The sequence below is a fragment of the Cinclus cinclus genome, chromosome 3 (assembly GCF_963662255.1).
Source record: "Cinclus cinclus chromosome 3, bCinCin1.1, whole genome shotgun sequence".
Taxonomy (NCBI): Eukaryota; Metazoa; Chordata; class Aves; order Passeriformes; family Cinclidae; genus Cinclus; species Cinclus cinclus.
The window spans coordinates 111,823,571-111,844,364 of record NC_085048.1 but is presented as its reverse complement, the minus strand read 5'-3'; the positions used below and the strand labels follow the sequence as shown (position 1 = coordinate 111,844,364).

The 20,794-nt window shown below is 51.3% G+C and overlaps 1 protein-coding gene across 1 annotated transcript in view; it reads right to left on the bottom strand.

Moving 5' to 3' along the window:
- Window positions 1-20,794, bottom strand: part of LOC134042043 (serine/threonine-protein kinase pim-1-like) — a 75,908-nt gene that overhangs the window by 438 nt on the left and 54,676 nt on the right. The window contains exons 2-7 of the mRNA XM_062489116.1: window positions 15,470-15,565; window positions 15,333-15,383; window positions 14,735-15,104; window positions 14,370-14,546; window positions 14,025-14,095; window positions 2,577-2,723 (exon numbers count right to left, since the gene is read on the bottom strand). Of these exons, the coding sequence (XP_062345100.1) occupies window positions 2,577-2,723; window positions 14,025-14,095; window positions 14,370-14,546; window positions 14,735-15,104; window positions 15,333-15,383; window positions 15,470-15,565 (912 nt within the window). The remainder of the gene's footprint in view (window positions 1-2,576; window positions 2,724-14,024; window positions 14,096-14,369; window positions 14,547-14,734; window positions 15,105-15,332; window positions 15,384-15,469; window positions 15,566-20,794) is intronic.

The following is a 20,794-nucleotide window of genomic DNA, read 5'->3' as shown; positions in this document are numbered from 1 at the left end:
CACTGGTACCAGTCTCATGCTACATGTGGTCCGAACACGGCAGTATCCTGAGAAGGATATTCCACCTCCTTGCTCTCTCAAGAAGGAAAAGCCTTTTACCAACTCAACTGCTAGGCAAGTGTATTCACATTGCACTTTCAATGCACTACCAAAGCTTTCCAGTTGGAATGACATTTTTGTGACTCCTTCATTATTGCTGTCCTTCAGATAAGCTACATTGACAGCTACATTTTCTCACATATATTCAAGCCAATATCTTCCCATCAGGTACAGTACTATAGCTCTTCTGTACCTCCTTGCCCTCTCTGTTTTAAACCCAGACCTAAATATTAAACATTGATAGGATTTTACATCTATACCCGGAAAATATAGCTGGGTTCTCATTTCACAGCGCCGTCCCAGGCACAGAGAAATTATGCCTGACATATACAGAAGCAGCACGTAAAGACAGAGACACCCCTCCAGCATCCAATATTTGGCCAAACAGAGTTTTCCAGTGCTGAAGTTGCCAGTCAAGGATCACAGTATTCAAAGATCTGCAGGATCCAGAGCTGTGCAATACAGCTCCCAAATGACACCACAAACATTACAGAGGGAATCAATACCAAGCCCAGCAGAGGACCCATCTTCAGGTGCTTTTAAGCCCTGCCTCCTCTTCCCCACCACCACCACCTCTGCTCTTGGGACACATGGTGTGGGGTTTGACATGGAGCTGGATCATCACAAATGGGCCAAATGGTGAATACACAGAGGTTTGCCTAAATACATGGGAGACAGCTGACTGTGCAAAGGAACCTCACAAGATGGCAAGAGGGAGCTGAACAGCAGAGTGGAGCAGCAGACACCTTGGCTTACCTCATCTCCTGGGACTCTTGGACATCCAGCTGCACAGAGCTGTGCAGAGACCCTGCAGCACTGCCAACACCGGGACTGAGTGCCTTGGGTATAGGGGGGACGAAAGGCAGCCCCAATGACCCCTTCTTCATATCCCCACCTCTGGGATACAGCAAGGATGCCTGGAAAGAGTGGTACAAAGTGCTCAGATGAAGCATTCAGCCCTTCCTCACTGATGGCTGAAGACATTTAGCCATGCTTTTAACTGGGACCTGGCAGGGAAAGACCAGTCAAACTGCTGGAGTAGCTTGGCCTAGCATGGGGAATGAAAAGGCAAGTGGTGGGGGCGTGCTCATGCCCTAGACTTGCCAACTCTCCCCTTGGGCTCAGTTCACTGCAAGTGTGGCTATGATCCCAGCTGGAATCCACATGTTTGGTATCAAGATGTTCGGCAGAGCCACGGCCTCCACTGGCCTTTTGGATGGTATGGGAACAGGTTCAGATCACTGTTCTCTCCCTGTCCCTTAGGCACCTCACAGCTAGTGCTGATCTCCAGCCAAGTCTCCACAAAGCCATTCTGCAGGATGTCAAAACCTGCTTTTCTCAAGCCCCTCAATTCTTCTGCTGCTGCCCTTCCCTCTTACAGTTGCCCAGCAGCCTTTCAGCCCAGAAGCTGCTGAGCTCTCGCGATGCTCCGTGCTCTCCAGCTCCCACACCTCCATCATCTCAGGCTCACTGGCATTTAGGAAGTTCAGCAGAGCTCCCTGCCCTGCTGCTCTCTGGAAGGTCTCTGCCTGCCCAACTTTCTCCAGGGCCCCCATGCCATGGCCAGGAAGGGAGGTGGAGGCAGTGGAGACAGATGAACGCCCATCCTCAGTATCCCATCATTTCTGGCACAACTAAAGGGCCAAATCAGGACCTATTTGCACTGCAGTGGAAGGATTAGATCCTGTCAGGAATACATTGGGCCTTTCCTCAGCAAGGCTGGAATCAAGTACATCACCCTTTGATTGGACATTCTGTTTGCCAGAGCTGTTGCTCATCTGCCTCCTCCTGCACCCCATGGCAAACCCAAAACAACTGCAGGTGCTGGCCCTGCTGCAAAGGCAATCGTGTACCTGGGCTTTGAGCTCCTCTCCCCATGGCCACCTCCCATTCCTTCCCTCTGGACAAAGCCATGCCAGAGCACACAGCTGCCCAGAAGCTGACGAAATCTAGAAATAGCATCAGAGACAGCTGTGTACAAGGCCATGGCTGTACAACTCAAAAGCTGAGACCACCTGGAACTGACTTTGTAGCACTGCCTGTTCCAGCAAACTCCTTTTTCCTTAGCAATCAGACACAGCTGAAAGAAAACATATCCCAGACACAGCCATGGTTCAAAAATACATGTAGGTTATAAAATCTTACATGCTTGCTTGGCAGATTGGACAACATAAGCAGCTTGGCCTGATTCTTGGGCTTTTCTCAGGCATAAGTCAGACAAGGAATTATGACAGAGCCCAGAAACCATTCAAAGACCGCTCCTGCCTTTGATGCATGCTGAGGATGTGAAGTTTGCACTACACACCCATTGCAAAGGCAGCGTGTTCTCTGACACTTCCCAGAAATGCAGTGTCCAGCTGAGCTCGTCTTGGCTCAGCTGCTTCCATGTGCTCACACCACAGGAAAACCTCTCTGAGCTCTGCTTACAGTGCAGAAACTGAAAATCTATCACACAGGACTTAGCTTGGTCTCCTTACCATCTGTTCTTTTCCCTCTGAACTCAGCTCCCTGTTATTTCTAACTTCATCCTCACAGCCAGTGTCGTTTTTCCCAGTCTCGTGCTCTCCTCTGGACACTGTGCTTGGCTTGGTGGAAGGAGAGTCCTTCTGGATGGGAGGCAATGGCTTGGAGGGAAGGAGCATAGAGGGATTTGCCAGGGAAAACCTCTTGGCAAGAGGGTAGCCTGTCAGGCCTGCAAAGCGGACACACAAAATGTAACAAGAGGCTGCAATGCAAACTTAAAACATCAGAAGCTCCATGTTTCATGGAACACATTTCCTGGAAACTATCCTGGAAACTTGCTGCACAGGGAAACATGCACCTGACAGCAGCCACCTGAGGCAGGCCACAGGATCACACCCTGAGCCACTTCCACAAAGCTCCCAGGGGAACTCCCTGGCCTCTGGGCTGCCCTGGGACAGCAGGGAGCCCAGAGCCCTGTGCTTCCCAGCAATGGCTCAGCTGCACATGCAGCCTCCTGCTCCTCTCCCTGCCCCACAGCTCAGCAGCCCTACAGCTCCACGGGGCACTGGCAGCAGCACAGCTCATGGCAGGGGGCACCTGCAGGGCACAACTGCTCCCTGGCAATGTGCACAGGCTCTCCAGGCTGGCACAAGACCCTTCCTCCCACCAGAGAGTGGCCCAGCTCCCACCTTACCTCTGTGGGAGGCTGAGCCAGCCTCACAGGGGAACAAGTGAGTTAGGTGAACTCCCACTTTTACAATCAATCTGTCTAATGGATGAGGAACACACGGGAGTTTTGAATTAATCAGAAAATCACTTTGTGGTTTTTTGTTGTTGTTGATGTTTTTTCCATGAAACTAGCATCACTGTAATTCCTCTGAACGGTATGGAGCTGGCAAGCCAGGAGAGAGAGCTTCTACTCCTTTCCTTATGTATTACTCATTGCCCATCAAGTACTTTGTGATCCCTTTCTGTCCAAACAGTTGGCAAACCACAGTGATCACAAGTATTTGACAATTACACCTAGGAAGTAGTTGTTTTCAGATGCTAGTTTTCAGGGCCTTTGTTTCTCTAAGTCCCACTCGGTTCTGGGTTGGGTTTTCTTGGTTGCTTTTATTTCGCTTTACAACAAAGGAAGTGATGGTACAAGAACAATGGCACCCCATGTTACAAGTAAAGGAAGCTTTGCGCTCCCCATTACATATCCTCAGTATTCAAGGAGCCCAAATCTTTAGGGAACAAATTAGCTTTCAAACGTTCCACTTCTGCTCAAATACTTGTCCCGTGGGTTTTATTCCCTGCTTTCTTTCCTGCAGACACACCCAAATCCAGTATAAACAAGACCTGCATCAAAACATTTCTCATCATGGCAGTTAAAAGCAATTCAAACTTTCCTTAATGGAAATGGAAGACGGCAGATCATAAAAAGAAGAACATCCTTAAACCAATCTTTTATTTATCCATAGAGAATGTACAGGTCAATTTATGAAAGCACAACAGGTAATATTTAACGAAATTGCACATTTCTAGTCCAAAATGAATCCAGCAAAAACATCACCTTACTTACTGAGCAATACTTCTCCCTAGCTGCATTAAGCATTCCAGCTGCATATCACCAATTAAGGAGTCATTCCAAAGGGGCAAAACCCAGGATTTCTCAGAAATAACCCAGAGCAAAGGGACCTGGAAATCTCATCTGCTTTCTTCATCAGCTAATTATGTCTTCAAATTTCATCTCTCCTATCGTGACGTGCCCAGTGATGGCAAAGGATCAACAACAACAGGCATTGATGGAGGCTTTCAACTCAAAGGCATTGGCTGGCACAGACGCACCAGAGACCTCATTTTGTCTGGCACAATTCTACTTGTCAGGGATCAGGCAAGGCAGGGACAGGGGGACAAGGCAGAAGGCATCTCCTCCCCCAGCCTCAGCCTGCAACACTGACACAGGCAGAGGCAGTGGGGCAAGAGATTTGTCATTGTGAACATTCCACAGGTGGCTCTGGGCTTGTGCTGTCAGAGGATGACAGACTCAGACCCTGCATAGGCTGCATCCCTTTGGAAGTTTCCATCTCCATAACTGGAAAACTCAAAAGGACTTTCTCTCACAGAAGGTTTCCCCTCTTTCTCCCAGAGCAAAACCAGGCAATGGCTTTGATAGTCCATGACTCTCTTTCAGGTGTCAAAGGTTTCAGTTCAGAATCTGCCTCAAGGAAATGTTATCTCCTTCAAGGGCAGGAGGATGGATTGAGAGGATTTCTAATTTCCTGATAAATGCCTTCTTCTTCTCTGCTAATTCTGACATGAGAAAGACTGCATGGAGATAAAAGGTGTGTGCTGGATGGACAGGAATGTTTCCTTTTCCTGCACTGCACTTCCAGGGCCCCAAGGTCCCAATCCAGCTCTTGCCACTCAAGATTCACAATACAGGAATTTTCACTACACCACTGCAGCACACTCCCAGTGACTGGGCTCTGGGATAGTCCACTGAGCCCATCAAGGAATTCAAATGAGTTTAAAGAAATTTTTAAAAGAATGATTTTTAACAAAGCTTTCAAAATATCACCTCTAATTCAAGGTTCTAGTAGTAATTTTAAGACAGACATGCCCTGTACCTACCTGCATGTTCAGACTTCTTCACTCTGATGCTGCTGCTTGATCGTGGCCTTGAGAAAATGGAAAACACAAGAACATATGAGGAGGGAGAAAGAGAAGGGAAGGAACAGGTGTAGCAATCCTTCCTTGCTTGGTCCCTCTGATGAAGAAGAAAATGCAACACATCAAGCCAACAAGATGCAAAGCTCATTAATTGTCCTTAAGCATTCAGTTGCTGCAGCCAGGCAGAGCTGGCCAAGCTCCAGCTGAAACTCAGCAGTCATTCCTCAACTTGCACCATAACTCCCCAATTCTGCTGACTTTCCTTTTGGAGCCAAGGGGCTCCTACAGCCTCCCTCAAGCAGCAGGAGCTGCTAAGCTGAGACACGAGTCTGCAGGGAGGGCAGCTACTTTGGTTCTGCTGACAAAGCTTGACTTTGCCTGCTTGTGGCTCTCACTAGTACCAGTCTCGTGCTACATGTGGTCCGAACACGGCAGTATCCTGAGAAGGATATTCCACCTCATGGCTGTCTCAAGAAGGAAAAGCCTTTTTCCAACTCAACTGCTAGGCAAGGGTATTCACATTGCACTTTCAATGCACTACCAAAGCTTTCCAGTTGGAATGACATTTTTGTGACTCCTTCATTATTGCTGTCCTTCAGATAAGCTACATTGACAGCTACATTTTCTCATATATATTCAAGCCAATATCTTCCCATCAGGTACAGTACTACAGCTCTTCTCTACCTCCTTGCCCTCTCTGTTTTAATCCCAGACCTAAATATTAAACATTGATAGGATTTTACATCTATACCCGGAAAATATAGCTGGGTTCTCATTTCACAGCGCCGTCCCAGGCACAGAGAAATTATGCCTGACATTTACAGAAGCAGCACGTAAAGACAGAGACACCCCTCCAGCATCCAATATTTGGCCAAACAGAGTTTTCCGGTGCTGAAGTTGCTAGTCAAGGATCACAGTATTCAAAGATCTGCAGGATCCAGAGCCATGCAATACAGCTCCCAAATGACACCACAAACATTACAGAGGGAATCAATACCAAGCCCAGCAGAGGACCCATCTTCAGGTGCTTTTAAGCCCTGCCTCCTCTTCCCCACCACCACCACCTCTGCTCTTGGGACACATGGTGTGGGGTTTGACATGGAGCTGGATCATCACAAATGGGCCAAATGGTGAATACACAGAGGTTTGCCTAAATACATGGGAGACAGCTGACTGTGCAAAGGAACCTCACAAGATGGCAAGAGGGAGCTGAACAGCAGAGTGGAGCAGCAGACACCTTGGCTTACCTCATCTCCTGGGACTCTTGGACATCCAGCTGCACAGAGCTGTGCAGAGACCCTGCAGCACTGCCAACACGGGGACTGACTGCCTTGGGTATAGGGGGGACCAAAGGCAGTCCCAATGACCCCTTCTTCATATCCCCACCTCTGGGATACAGCAAGGATGCCTGGAAAGAGTGGTACAAAGTGCTGAGATGAAGCATTCAGCCCTTCCTCACTGATGGCTGAAGACATTTAGCCATGCTTTTAACTGGGACCTGGCAGGAAAAGACCAGTCAAACTGCTGGAGTAGCTTGGCCTAGCATGGGGAATGAAAAGGCAAGTGGTGAGGGCGTGCTCATGCCCTAGACTTGCCAACTCTCTCCTTGGGCTCAGTTCACTGCAAGTGTGGCTATGATCCCAGCTGGAATCCACATGTTTGGTATCAAGATGTTCTGCGGTGCCACGGCCTCCACTGGCCTTTTGGATGGTATGGGAACAGGTTCAGATCACTGTTCTCTCCCTGTCTCTTAGGCACCTCACAGCCAGTGCTGATCTCCAGCCAAGTCCCCACAAAGCCATTCTGCAGGATGTCAAAACCTGCTTTTCTCAAGCCCCTCATTTCTTCTGCTGCTGCCCTTCCCTCTTACAGTTGCCCAGCAGCCTTTCAGCCCAGAAGCTGCTGAGCTCTCGCGATGCTCCGTGCTCTCCAGCTCCCACACCTCCATCATCTCAGGCTCACTGGCATTTAGGAAGTTCAGCAGAGCTCCCTGCCCTGCTGCTCTCTGGAAGGTCTCTGCCTGCCCAAATTTCTCCAGGGCCCCCATGCCATGGCCAGGAAGGGAGGTGGAGGCAGTGGAGACAGATGAACGCCCTTCCTCAGTATCCCATCATTTCTGGCACAACTAAAGGGCCAAATCAGGACCTGTTTGAACTGCAGTGGAAGGATTAGATCCTGTCAGGAATACATTGGGCCCTTCCTCAGCAAGGCTGGAATCAAGTACATCAGCCTTTGATTGGACATTCTGTTTGCCAATGCTGTTGCTCATTTGCCTCCTCCTGCACCCCATGGTAAACCCAAAACAACTGCAGGTGCTGGCCCTGCTGCAAAGGCAATCGTGTGCCTGGGCTTTGAGCTGCTCTCCCCATGGCCACCTCCCATCCCTTCCCTCTGGACAAAGCCATGCCAGAGCACACAGCTGCCCAGAAGCTGACGAAATCTAGAAATAGCATCAGAGACAGCTGTGTACAAGGCCATGGCTGTACAACTCAAAAGCTGAGACCACCTGGAACTGACTTTGTAGCACTGCCTGTTCCAGCAAACTCCTTTTTTCCTTAGCAAGCAGACACAGCTGATGGAATACATATCCCTGACACAGCCATGGTTCAAAAATACATGTAGGTTATAAAATCTAACATGCTTGCTTGGCAGATTGGACAGCATAAGCAGCTTGGCCTGATTCTTGGGCTTTTCTCAGTCATAAGTCAGACAAGGAATTATGACAGAGCCCAGAAACCATTCAAAGACTTCTCCTGCCATTGATGCATGCTGAGGATGTGAAGTTTGCACTACACACCCATTGCAAAGGCAGCGTGTTCTCAGACACTTCCCAGAAGTGCAGTGTCCAGCTGAGCTCTTCCTTGGCCCAGCTGGTTCCATGTGCTCACACCACAGGAAAAGCTCTCTGAGCTCTGCTTACAGTGCAGAAAGTGAAAATCTATCACACAGGACTTAGCTCGGTCTCCTTACCATCTGTTCTTTTCCTTCTGAACTCAGCTCCCTGTTATTTCTAATTTTATCCTCGCAGCCAGTGCCGTTTTTCCCAGTCTCGTGCTCTCCTCTGGACACCGTGCTTGGCTTGGTGGAAGGAGAGTCCTTCTGGATGGGAGGCAATGGCTTGGAGGGAAGGAGCATAGAAGGATTTGCCAGGGAAAACTTCTTGGCAAGAGGGTAGCCAGTCAGGCCTGGAAAGTAGAGATATAAAACTGTAACAGAGGCTGCAATGCAAACCTAAAGCATCTGAAGCTCCATATTTCATAGAAGACATTTCCTGGAAACTTTCCTGGAAACTAGCTGCACAGGGAAACATGCACCTGACAGCAGCCACCTGAGGCAGGCCACAGGATCACACCCTGAGCCACTTCCACAGAGCTCCCAGGGGAACACCCTGGCCTCTAGGCTGCTCTGGGACAGCAGGGAGCCCAGAGCCCTGTGCTTCCCAGCAATGGCTCAGCTGCACATGCAGCCTCCTGCTCCTCTCCCTGCCCCACAGCTCAGCAGCCCTACAGCTCCACGGGGCACTGGCAGCAGCACAGCTCATGGCAGGGGGCACCTGCAGGGCACAACTGCTCCCTGGCAATGTGCACAGGCTCTCCAGGCTGGCACAAGACCCTTCCTCCCACCAGAGAGCGGCCCAGCTCCCACCTTACCTCTGTGGGAGGCTGAACCAGCCTCACAAGGGATGAACTGCGTTAGGTGAAGTCCCATCTTTATCATAAACACGTCTAATGGGTGGGGCATTTGCAGGATTCTTGAACTTTGGAGAAAATTTCTTAGGTTTCATTTTTCAAGGACCTAGCCTGTGAACTATTCCTCTGAACACTATTGAGTTACCATGGCTGAACAGAAAGTTGGATGGCTCCAATGGGAAGAGGGGAAAAAAACTCCTTCTCTAGTGTGGCTTCTGTGAACACCCAATAAAGACCCACACAGCTGTGACTGCTGTTTCTGCAAACTACAAAGAGCTCTCAGCAAGCAGGCAGGACTTGCTGGCGTTTTCATAGCACCTTAATATCATTCTCAGTGTTAGACCCAATTAGCAAGCAGAGGAAGAACAGGAAATTTATCTGTTGTGAGACCTGACATTGGTGGCAAACAAAGGAACAGAACTTGCGTCTCATGACCGTGTCCAGTTTGTGGTCAGCTGTGGCCACAGTCCCTGTCCTGACTGAAAGTTTGAGTGATTTGGCTACTGTGAAAAGAAGAGGACGCTAATGACAAAACATAATGAGTAAGCTAATGAGAAAATGTTGTGATGCCAGGGCTGTCCTGGCAAGATCACCTGTAGCTCACAGCCACCAACTCTGACACAGAGCCAGAACTGACCACCATGGACCAATTTTCCCTGAAATCTGGTGGAATTTGTCTCCATTTGACTCGGGCCTTTCAGCTCCTTTCTATCCTCACCTTTTCCTTCCGTGGTCTTTCCTTTTGCAGTAAAATCCATCTTTGAACCCGTGCTTCTGTCTCGCAGAAGTACCTGGGGTTGAATTTGGGAACTGTCTCGGAGCAGACGGCGATAGGAGCTCGGTCCCCAGCCCTAGAACAAGGTGGGGTGACTCCAATCGCCAGCAGTCGGCACAGACGGGCAGAGCCAGACGTGTCTCCTGCCACTGTGTCCATGTCAACCACAACCTTCACAGCCCCTTGCGGGGCTGCCCCTTTGTGACGCGCTGGCCCGTGGTTCTCTCGTTTCCATGGCCACAGAGCCCCCACCCCAGCTCCATCCCTTTCCCTTCCCTTCCCAAGGGCAGCCAGCCCTGGGCCCGGTCGGAGGGTTTGGCACTGTCTAGGAAGTAGCCGCTTTCCTAAGCTGCTTTTCAAGGCCTTTATTTCTGTAATTCCCACTCCGTTCTGCCTTGCAGCTTGTTGGTTGCGGATTTTGATTACTTCTCTTCACAACAAATAAAGTGGTGCCTTCCCCTCAGCAGCCCTGGGGATGTTCCTATGTGAAGCCATCTGTCTCACACGGTTTTAGACAATTTAAAACAGAACACTATGGATAAGCCGTCTCCTCTAAAGTGTTCCAACAATCCCGTTTCCAGCAAGAGGAAGTGAACAGTAAGAGATAAAGGTGGAAAAAAGGCCTGCCTCACCGCCCACACGGCCTGGGGGAGAGACAGCTGGGCCCCGATCTGGCAAGGGCCCCAACCTCGGCTGCTGGCAAAAGGAAAAGGAAAACCACCAGCCCACCACTAACATCACGTACAGCAAATGCCAAAAAACAACCTTACAACCAAAAAACTCATCTCCGCTTTCTGGCCGGGCCCTACAATCCCAGCCCGGCCCCGGCGCGGCCTTAGAAGGCTCCTTATGGTAAAGAGCTCCGGCCGCCCCACCTAAAAACAATCACAGAACCCTCTCCTGCCCCGGCAAAATATTAACTTTTTCACTGCCCAAAATATGATTTTACAAATACTTTATTCTCTGTCCTGTGGAAAAAGAAACAGAGAACCAAAATGATAATATGTACAAAAACAGCACAAAAAACACCAAATTCAAAGTACGAGAAGAGTCAAGTCTCAGCTGAGGGAAGGAAGACATAGACTGAAATTCTTCCCTTTTTTTTATGCTACAGAAAAGCAACCCTTGTTTCCCTATAACACATAAAAAAATATGGGGTGGATTAAAGATTCTAACTCTAGATGTAAGAAGAAGCGTTGGTGTTAAAATAAACCAATGTTAAAATTGCTGTAAGTGCCCTAGGTTTAAATAGTGAAAAAACCCCTGCTTCTCCCTAGGGAAGAAGAAGAAAAACACCCTCTATTTTTAAAAGTGGAGTAAGCTTTTGTTTCAACTATTATAATCCTTTAAGTGTGCCTCATAAGTTGATATGGTCCTCAGTATTAGTTATGAATTAAAATGTTAGTTGAGAAAAAAAATATTACATAATAACCAGATCTCTATCCTCCCTGACGGCTAAACACTAGAACAGCAAGACCACTTACAAATGGTTTCTTATGAAAAAATCTCTATAGGCTGAAGAATCTCCTCTCTGAAAGAAACAAGTAAATTACTATTTTAGAAAAGGTAAACGAACTGAGTTGTTCTTTGTATGTTGTCAATGTAAAAAAACAAATGTGTGGAAAGAAGAAGAGTAGTCTGAAGTTTTATTCTAATTTTTCTTCTTCTTTTTTCCCCTATAGTTTCTGGTAATAAAGTTTGTCTTTGTACCATTTAAAGCTAAGCCTGTTTTATCTTCCTCCTAATCCTATCTCACAACTAAAAACGTTCAAATTAACAATCCAAAACCACTACACTAAAGCAGTGTCTCCACCCAAACTCAAACTGAACCCAAAACACCCCACTGTGGAGACCCTAGAAGGCATTCCCTAGTTAGGAAGACACGAGAGGCTTCTCTCATAGCAAGCCCTGTTCTGTCATGCCAATGTAGCCCTGTTCTGTTCCCTGGGCCAGCCCCCTGCCCTCTCCCTGTCTCTCAGGCTTTCGGTCACTCCCACCCTGTTTCCCTGTTGGCTCCCATGCCCTAACCCCACCTTTGTGCCACCCCCATGTCTCCTGGTAAGTGCTCCCTGATGCTCCCCCTGCCCAGGACACCCATCTGCTTCAACCTGGACCCTCACCCCGACGTTCCCCTTTGTCTTTGCCTCTGACCCTGGACTATCCACGCAGTGGCTGAAATAAACATCTCCGTGGATCCCATACAAAGGCCCTTGCTGCTCCTTTACCTGCAACCATCTTAACAGCTATCCAGGCTACAACACCTGGGGAGACAAAGGAGACAAGAAGGATGTCCCAGCTCCCAACATTTCCTTTATCCCTACAGTAGCTGTACTCCAATTACTGCACACGAGAGTTTTACTTGATCCCTTTAATGCCAAGGGACCATGAAGGACTTGAACCTTGTTCAAGTCCAGCCTTGCCTGCCTATTTTGGAGTGGAGGGCAAAGACGCAGACAACTTTGGGCGGGGTAGAGCTGAAATTGCATTTTGCTGCTTCTGATTTCCTCCCTGCTTTTGCAGCAGAGGGACATCTTTGTCCCTGCAAACCACTCCCCTTTCCAAGTGAAATGTGGGCCTGGCTACCAACTCCAGGTTCTTGAAGAGACTGCTGCGGTTGGCAACAGGAATTGTTGCTGAACTTTTTGTGTTACTTAAACCCCCCCACCAATTCCACCAAGTGGATGAGGAAAGAGGCAAAGAGATTTCGGTGGAAGAAGGGAGGCCAAAAGCTTGAAAAAAGGATGAAAGAAATGCTCCGATGATGATGATGATGTTAGTAACAAGAATGATTTATTTTTGGCAGCAAATGAACACCCGCTGCCGTCCAGCCCTCCCAGACTGGCAGGTCGAGCGGTGCCGTTTCCATGGCATGAGCTGCTGGTAGCCTGGGGACAGAAACCAGAAAGCCACGGTCAGTGGCAGCAGGCTCCTCTCCCCCCTGTCCCACCACGGCCTGTGCTCAGGCCAGGCTGCTGGCTGTGCTCAGAGCCCAAACCTCCCAGCCCATTCCCTCCTTGTTAGAGGAGAGCAGCGTGGCAGGACACGCTCCACCTCTTCTGCTCAAGCATGGCACAACAACCTCCTCAGCAGCTGCAAGAGCGACATTCTTGTGTGCCTGCTGCCGTTTGCCCTAAGCCCTTCTGCCACCCGAGCTGTGGAACCGGGTACCCACCTCTGGAGACCTGCTGCCAGGAGAGGAGCCGATCACACACAAGGTCCTTATCCTTTTGCAGGGGACATCCACACCGTGGACCCTCCCCGGGTAGCACCGGCACGGGATGCACTCCACGGACGGTGCCGGTGCTTCTCCATCTGGTCTGGACACAAGCTGCAATCTTTCTGGAAAAAACACAAGAACAATTGCATGAAAGTCATTTCAAAACAAGACCTGGAAACAAGAAAAAGCACCAAAGGTTGTCACCGTTTCACGGGCCTGGGGAAGGTCTGACCGCTCTTTATGATACTAAAATCTCTCCAGTGGTGGGGAAAAACCCTACCTTTCCCACCTGTATGCCCACCCCTTCCTCAAGGGCCTGCAAAGCAGAGCAGCTGGGCCATGGCTAAAGAACCCGTCCCCCTCTGCTGCTCCCTATCCACATGGATGCATGCTTTTGTCAGGCCGGATGCCCCCACCCCAGCCTGTGCCATGCTGGCAGGAAGAAGCTGTCAGCGAGGCCAGGAGCCGGCTCCCCTTCCACAACATCCATCCCCTGCCCCACCAAAAAGCAGCTGAGCAGTTGGCAGAAAGATTAATATTGTCCACTGCCACCCCAAGGGGAACCACCGGCACGTGGCCAGGCTGAGCCCTGCCATGCCTGGAGGCACGAGCATCCCCCCACCCCTGCACCGCCTGGGGACTCATCTTGATTTCGTCGGGGTGCAGAGCGTGTCCTCTAGGAAGGGGCTGCAACCAAAGCCCATCAGCTTTGCCCTGCCAGTGGCCAGCTCGAGGACGGCGTTCTCCAGCTCTGCGCTGATCTCCAGAAGAACACGCCAGATGTGCCTTGGCTCGCAGGGACATCACGAGGCCATTGAGCTGCAGGGGGATGTTTCCCCTTTTCTACTCTGTGGCAACTTCACTGCACTGTGCCACAATTTCTCCAATAGGATGGGGAGCCCTGAGCCGCTCCCTCCACAAATCGTCGGGGACCTGAGGAAGCACCTCCTTGGCTGTGCTCTCTGCTCCATGCCAGGGCCACTGGGAAATGCTCTGGGCAATTCTTTGAGAGCCACGAGACACGAGCAGCTGCTGCTTGCGGGCATCCTGGATTCTACTGTGCAGAGGGATGGATCTCTGCTGTCTCCTGGGCCAGGTGGGGCTTCTGCACCCAAGAATGTTCTAAAAGGTCATCCAAGGATGGCCTGTCTGCAGGGTCCATGGATAAGCACCACCTGATCAGGTGCTGGCACTCTGCAGAGAGAAACCAGAAACTGCTGGTCAGCTCCTGTCCATGCTCTCCCAGATTTCACAGTGCCCACAGCACACTAAGAGTGCTCAGAGCTGTTCGCACAGCTTCCCATCCATCCTCTCTTCTGGAAGAGAGCAGCAGAGGTACACCTGCCACCTCGTCCAGCTCAGCCCAGGAGATGAACCTCCTCCCCAGCTGCAACAGCAGGACACTTATGTGCCACCTGCCCTCTCCCAAAGCCGTTCTTGCTCCCGTGCCTTGAAGGCCCATCCCCACCTTGAGACACCCGGGGCGGGAAGAAGAGCTGTCCCCGGACGATGTCCTCTCTGCTTTTGAAAGGAAGGTGCCTGCACACCAGCTGATAGAGCAGGATGCCCAGGGACCAGATGGTGGCTGGCTGGCCATGGTAGCGGCCAAAGAGGATCCACTCCGGTGGGTAGTACTCCCGCGTTCCTATGGCACACGGGCACAGCTCATCAGGCCAATGTTGATTGCTCCCTCCCAGCCACCTCCTGCCAAAATGCAACTTGGCTGCAGCCGGCTGAAGCAGCATTCCCCCTCCCTCCCTCCCTGTGTGTTCCACCTGGGGAAGCACAGGGGAGAAGCTCCACTGCCCGGCTGGGCCCCGGCTTTGGGCTCACCGGCCATCTGGGTGTAGAAGGTGTCCTGCAGGATGGTGCCGCAGCCGAAGTCGATGAGCTTCGCCTCGCCGGTGGCCAGGTCAACGAGCACGTTCTCGGCCTTGATGTCGCGGTGCAGGACGCCGCGGCTGGTGCAGTGCCGCACGGCCCCCAGCACCTGCCGGAACAGCGCCCGCGCCACGGGCTCTGGCAGGAACCCCCCCGCGTGCAGCAGGTGCCAGAGGTCCTGACAGCGCTCCGGACGCTCCATGACCAGCGCGAAGCCGTCGGGCAGCTCGAACCAGTCCAGGAGCCGCACGATGCCGCGGAAGCCGGGCCACGACGCCATCCAGAGCAGCACCAGCTCCAGGGGCACAAGGGCGCCGTCGTGCTGCGGGGGAGCCGCCATGCCGTCAGCGGCGCCGATGCTGCGCTCGCCTTCGCCACCCCCTGCCCGGCGCCGCCGCAGCAGCCATTGCCCATGGCCCGGGACGCTGCGCGGCCCCCGCTCGCTCCACGCTCGCTCCCATCGCAGCGTCCCGGCTCCCACCCGGCCGGGCCTGGCCTTACCCCGCCCGCCACGCCCCGCCGCCTGCTCCCGCTGGCCCCGCTCACTCACCAGCCGCGCCCACTCCAAGACGCGGTCCCGGGACACTCGCTTGATGGCCACCTGCAAGCCAAGGCGAGCGGAGGGCTCAGCTCGCCGCCCGCCGCTCGCCGCCCCCCTCCCCGCTCCGAGCCGGCCCCGTCTCTTACCGGGACGCCGTCGGCGAGCCGGGTCCCGGCGTAAACGCTGCCGAAGCCGCCGCTCCCCAGCAGCGGGCCCTCCCGGTACAGCTGCTCCAGGGGAGGCTTCTCCGCCCGTGCGGACGGCACCGCGCTCTCGGCATTCTGCCCGGGGCACCCGCCCGCCCCGGCCGCCGCTGCTTCCCGAGCCGCCCCGGGCTCCGGCGCCTCGGGGCCGGCGGCCGAACTGCCGGGCGGCGAGGCTCGCTCGGGGGAATGCGCCGGTGGCGGGGCGGGAGCCGGGCGGCTGCGGGCCAGCTGTGGGCGGAACCGCGGGAGGGGCCTCGGTCGGGGCCGGGCCAGCGCCAGGGCCCGCGCCAGGCGGAGCCAAGAGACGGTGCTACTCCACCACCGCCACCAGTGCAGCGAGGAGCTCGTCCACAGGCTCTTCAAAAGGTGCCACAGGCGGTACGGACTGAGCCCCGCGGAGGCGGCACCGCGGCGTGCACGACAGGGGCGGGCAGGGGGCCGGCTCGCCCACGGCCGCCTTGCGGGGCGCGGCATGAGCCGGGCTGGGAGAGGCGCAACAAGGACGGGACCGAACGGGATCACAGGGAGTCTGAGAGGGAGAAGGGCACGGAGGGCGAGCGGGAACTCGAGCGGAAAACCGATCGAGACAGGCGCTGCTGCTGCTGCTGCTGCTGCGGAGCCGCCGGAGCGCGCGGCCGTTCTGCCGTTGCCTCCGCGAACCCAACGGAGGAGCCGCCGCGCGCCCCGTGGAACACAGGAAACAAAGTAAGAATAAATGAAGCTAATTCCTATTAGAGAAATAGCCAAATAAAGCAGTGGAGGAGTAAAGAAGACTGTTGGCTTGTGGCTTTCTTGTTTGAGTGAGATGAAGCATTTTGTGGGGAAGAATTGCCTCTTCTGACAATTTTGCCAGTGTGGGCTGGAGCGGAGCTTTTAAATTTCAAGTAGCAAAGAGAAATCGTGTCAGTATTGTCATCCCTTTTCATTCTCTGCTGAGACACTTGCAGGCTGCCCAAAGACATCGTCTGCAATATGGAACTTGGACCCAAATGGATTGTTAAGTGTGTCTGGATGTCACCAAATCTATGGGAATGACAAAAACTCTCCAGCAATATTTTTAGTGTTAGAGAATCTAGGAACAATGATATTCTGACCACGATGTTGTTCTGGCCGGGATGTGAAACAGAAATAATTTAATCCACACGTAGCCCTGGTGTGCACAGAAATTTTGTTTGTTTATTTCCTGTCAGTGTTAGTGGCAGAAGCATCCATTGCTCAGTTTGGGAAGGCTGACCCCTGACATGGACTCTCCTCAACTGTGTCTCTGCCTCTGACACTAGAGAACACTGAGTGCCTTGAGAGCTCGTGTTGCCTGTGGAATGCTCCAGCTGACAGCCACCAGAAGCTGTGGACGTTCTTTTGGTATCTGATGCAGAAAAGGAGTTCTCCATAATACCATGCTACTTAAACCCACATTGGGATGCGGCTGTGTAGTGGCTCACCATGGAGCAGATTGCCTGCTTTGTCACTGGCAGCCCTGCTGATCCTGCAAGGGACCCTAGTGTATCCCATGCCTGTTTTGCCTGCAAGCAAAGCTTGCCTTGCCTTAGTAGTGTGGAGTAAATAGAGAAGTAATAAAATGGACAATTAAACAAGTTACTTTGGAGGAGATCCTCATGCTTTCACACATCAGCCCTGCACCTCATGCTCCGTATCCTAGTTTGAATGGACAGGTGTGTGCTAGGGAAAAAGCAGGACCTTCCCTTGAAATGGAGAAAGTAAAATCCTTCCCACTGAGTCAGTATAATTTTGAAATCAAGAGGTTCTCAGGGAAAGATAGGGGGACAGGAAGAACAGTTCTCTACTAAATCTACAACAAGGCCAATCTAAACAACAATAACTATGAAATTAACAGGAACCCAGTCACAGTTCCTTTGGTTGTGTGCTCTTTTCCCCTCTGGTGGAGTTACCATCACCATTGGCAGTGAGCTCTGGCAGGTTCCCAGTGGACAGGGCAGGTGTGTGGATCCCTGCACAGCTGCAGGAGAGCTGGGGGTGATGGCAGCTGTGTCTCAGATGGGAAGGGTGGAGGAGAGACTCTGCTCACGAATCCTTGGAGCAGTGTTGGTCCCGGTGCTCCAACAGGATGCTTGGAGATAGCAAACTGAAGCAGGACAGCATCCTGGCAGGGTTGTGAGGTCCAACACCAGAAGAGGCAGCTCCTGGCACTGGGATGGCGCGGTGAGGTTTCCCAGCTGCCTTCCTCCTTCCAGAGCCAAAAAGGGGTGAGTACCAGTAACTGCCCCCCCACGCTCCTTTACCTGCTTCGAATCTCGTGGCCTTGGCCTCCTTCCCCACACTGGCCCCGCCCTCCCAGAGAAACTCACAAAATCAGGGAGGCTCTCCCTTCCCCATCTCAAGCTCTCAAGGACCTGGCCACCCTTAGCATGTCAGTGGGAAAAAATATAAAACTATAAAATATAAAAAACCAAAACATACCACCAAAAATATACACAATAAAAAATATAACAACAAAATTATTAAGATACAATCAAAATATATTTATTGAAACCTACAGATAACTATCAGAACATATGTACATCTGGAACTATACAGGCTAATGCATAAATCCTTGTCTTCAAACGCTCTTTGGATAGGCAGCAGCTTCTTCCTGGGCTTGGAGGAAAGAGCTCTTCTGGACAGCAGGAAAGGACTTTGTGGGTAAATGCACAAAAGAATGTCCAGAGAAAACTTGGTGGAAACACAGGAGCCAGGCAGGTCTGCAAAATGGAGACACAAAATGTAACAGAGGCTGCAATGCAAACCTAAAGCATCTGAAGCTCCATATTTCATAGAACACATTTCTTGGAAATTCATAAATAGCTGCACAGGGAAACATTCTCCTACCATCACCCTCTGGAGGCAGGCCAGGGGCACACCCTGAGCCACTTCCACAGATCTCCCAGGGGAACTCCCTGGCCTCTGGGCTGCCCTGGGACAGCAGGGAGCCCAGAGCCCTGTGCTTCCCAGCAATGGCTCAGCTGCACATGCAGCCTCCTGCTCCTCTCCCTGCCCCACAGCTCAGCAGCCCTACAGCTCCACGGGGCACTGGCAGCAGCACAGCTCATGGCAGGGGGCACCTGCAGGGCACAACTGCTCCCTGGCAATGTGCACAGGCTCTCCAGGCTGGCACAAGACCCTTCCTCCCACCACAGAGCGGCCCAGCTCCCACCTTACCTCGGTGGGAGGCTTGAGCCATGCTAGTCCTTCACTTTGTCCTCAATCCAGAGTGTCTTCAGGCCCCTGAGCATGCCATGACTAGGAAGGGCAGTGGAGAGAGCAGTGGCAGATGCACACCCTTCCTGAGTATTTTGTCAATTTTGGCCCAGCTAAAAGGTCAGAAGCGCAGGTGTCCATCTCAGCACTTGGTCAACTTGCTGGAGAACATCAAGCCTTCACCAGCCCAGGATGTTGGAGAGGTTTTCCTGGACATGTGGGGGCTGGCTGGCAGCACGCTTCTTCAGCTTGGTGCCCATCACCTCGTAGAGGGCAGAGGCGAGCCTGGTGACCACCGTGCGCACATTGGCGCTGCGGACAGGCAGCGCCTTGTTCTCCAGGAAGGACCAGAGCACGGGCAGGGCGTAGCGCTGGACCACTTCAGGGCTCCTGGCATAAACCCCTTCCACAAGCACTGCCGGGACAGAGACACAAGCTTCTGAAACAACAACCTTAATGCAAACAAGGATCCACCTCGAGATTTGCTTCTTGGAAGCCTCTCTGCCTAAGAGCAGTGAAATAGCACACAGAGCCCCACGATCTAGAAATGGCCAAAGCAGCTGATCCTCCCCAAAATAGAACCACCAACACCTCAGGAGTACTGTCTCCAAACAAATACTTGCACCTGTGGCAGAACTTGTACCTTTACTGAATCATTTCACAATCTGTTTCAACATCAAGAATGACTAAAATGTCAACTTCCCTTTCATTTCCATTAGGAAGTTGTCTAAACCCACACTGAAGATTTGGAAATGCACCATGGAGATTCAATTGAAAGGTTTCTAAGAAAAAGGACAATTCCATCTTTGTGACCCTTGATGTCAAAGTGCCAGAATCCAATCTGGCTCTTCCCTTTGCTCAGTGGCACACAGCAAAGGGCACTATTAGACCACACTTCCAAACTCCAGCCCACCAGACATGGGTGCTGCTTGACAGCTGGATTAGAAACATCAGTGACTAGCTGCTGTCTTTGGCACAATGCTTTTGTGCCTTCCAACAAACAGCTGCTTCAAACCTCAGGGTGTCTTAGGTAATTACCCAGACCTCATTGCTGTGGCATTTGTGCATCTCCACATTTTAATGTCATTCCCCCTCCCAATGTTAATGGCATTTTTCTTGCAATGTGCACTGCAATAGTAGAATGTAGAGAGAAAAATGCAACACAGATGAATGAAATTTAACCACAACACGAGTGTCTTCTCCCTTTCTCTCTGAAGCCTACTCCCTGCTCAATTTCTGAACTGAACTTTGTCAAACACAGGCAAAAAATTGACAACCAACAGGCTCCTTGCATGGCAGATGTGGCTGAGACATCAAAACCTGAAATGCTCTGGACACCATTCATATTTTCTGATCAGGCAAAATATTATGCAGTAACCACTTCTTATTCTGTGGTGGAAGAGACTTCATTTTCTCTATGCTCGCAATCCACCAGCAATCATCAACATTTAAACACTTCCTGAAAGTGCCCAAAACCAATTCTGCCAAGCAGGAAAAGGGTTATGGCATCCATTTCAAAATGGGTGTTAATTTCAGTTAAAATCCAATTCAAGACACTGATCACAATGGAACTTGAGAAAACATTGTTTGTTCCCACTAAATCTCAGAGAGAACATCTGCTCTTCCTAAAAGAGTCCTAATTTATGTTTATTTCCATTATTTCAAGAAGAGATCAAAATATCTCCAAAACTAAATTCCCTCTTCCTAGACATCTACTTTATCCCAATGCCCTTTCAAGCGCTTTTGACATTCTCAATCACCGAACACTGAGCATTTGAGATTGCTGAAGAAGACACAACATCTATGAAACATTGCATTTAAAGATGCTGGCACACTTAGCAGTGCATTTAGACCCCGTTAAAGCAAGGCTGTAAATCATCTTGTCCACTATATAGAGAGATTATCACTTTTCCAATCCTGGGCTGTTGCTGACATAGCAAGCTCCTCTGAGGAATCAATTATCAGCTGCATTTGTAGCATTTTGGACAGCACTGACACAGGAAGACACTGTTTGCACACCCTGAAATACTCAGTCCAATGCCACTTTGA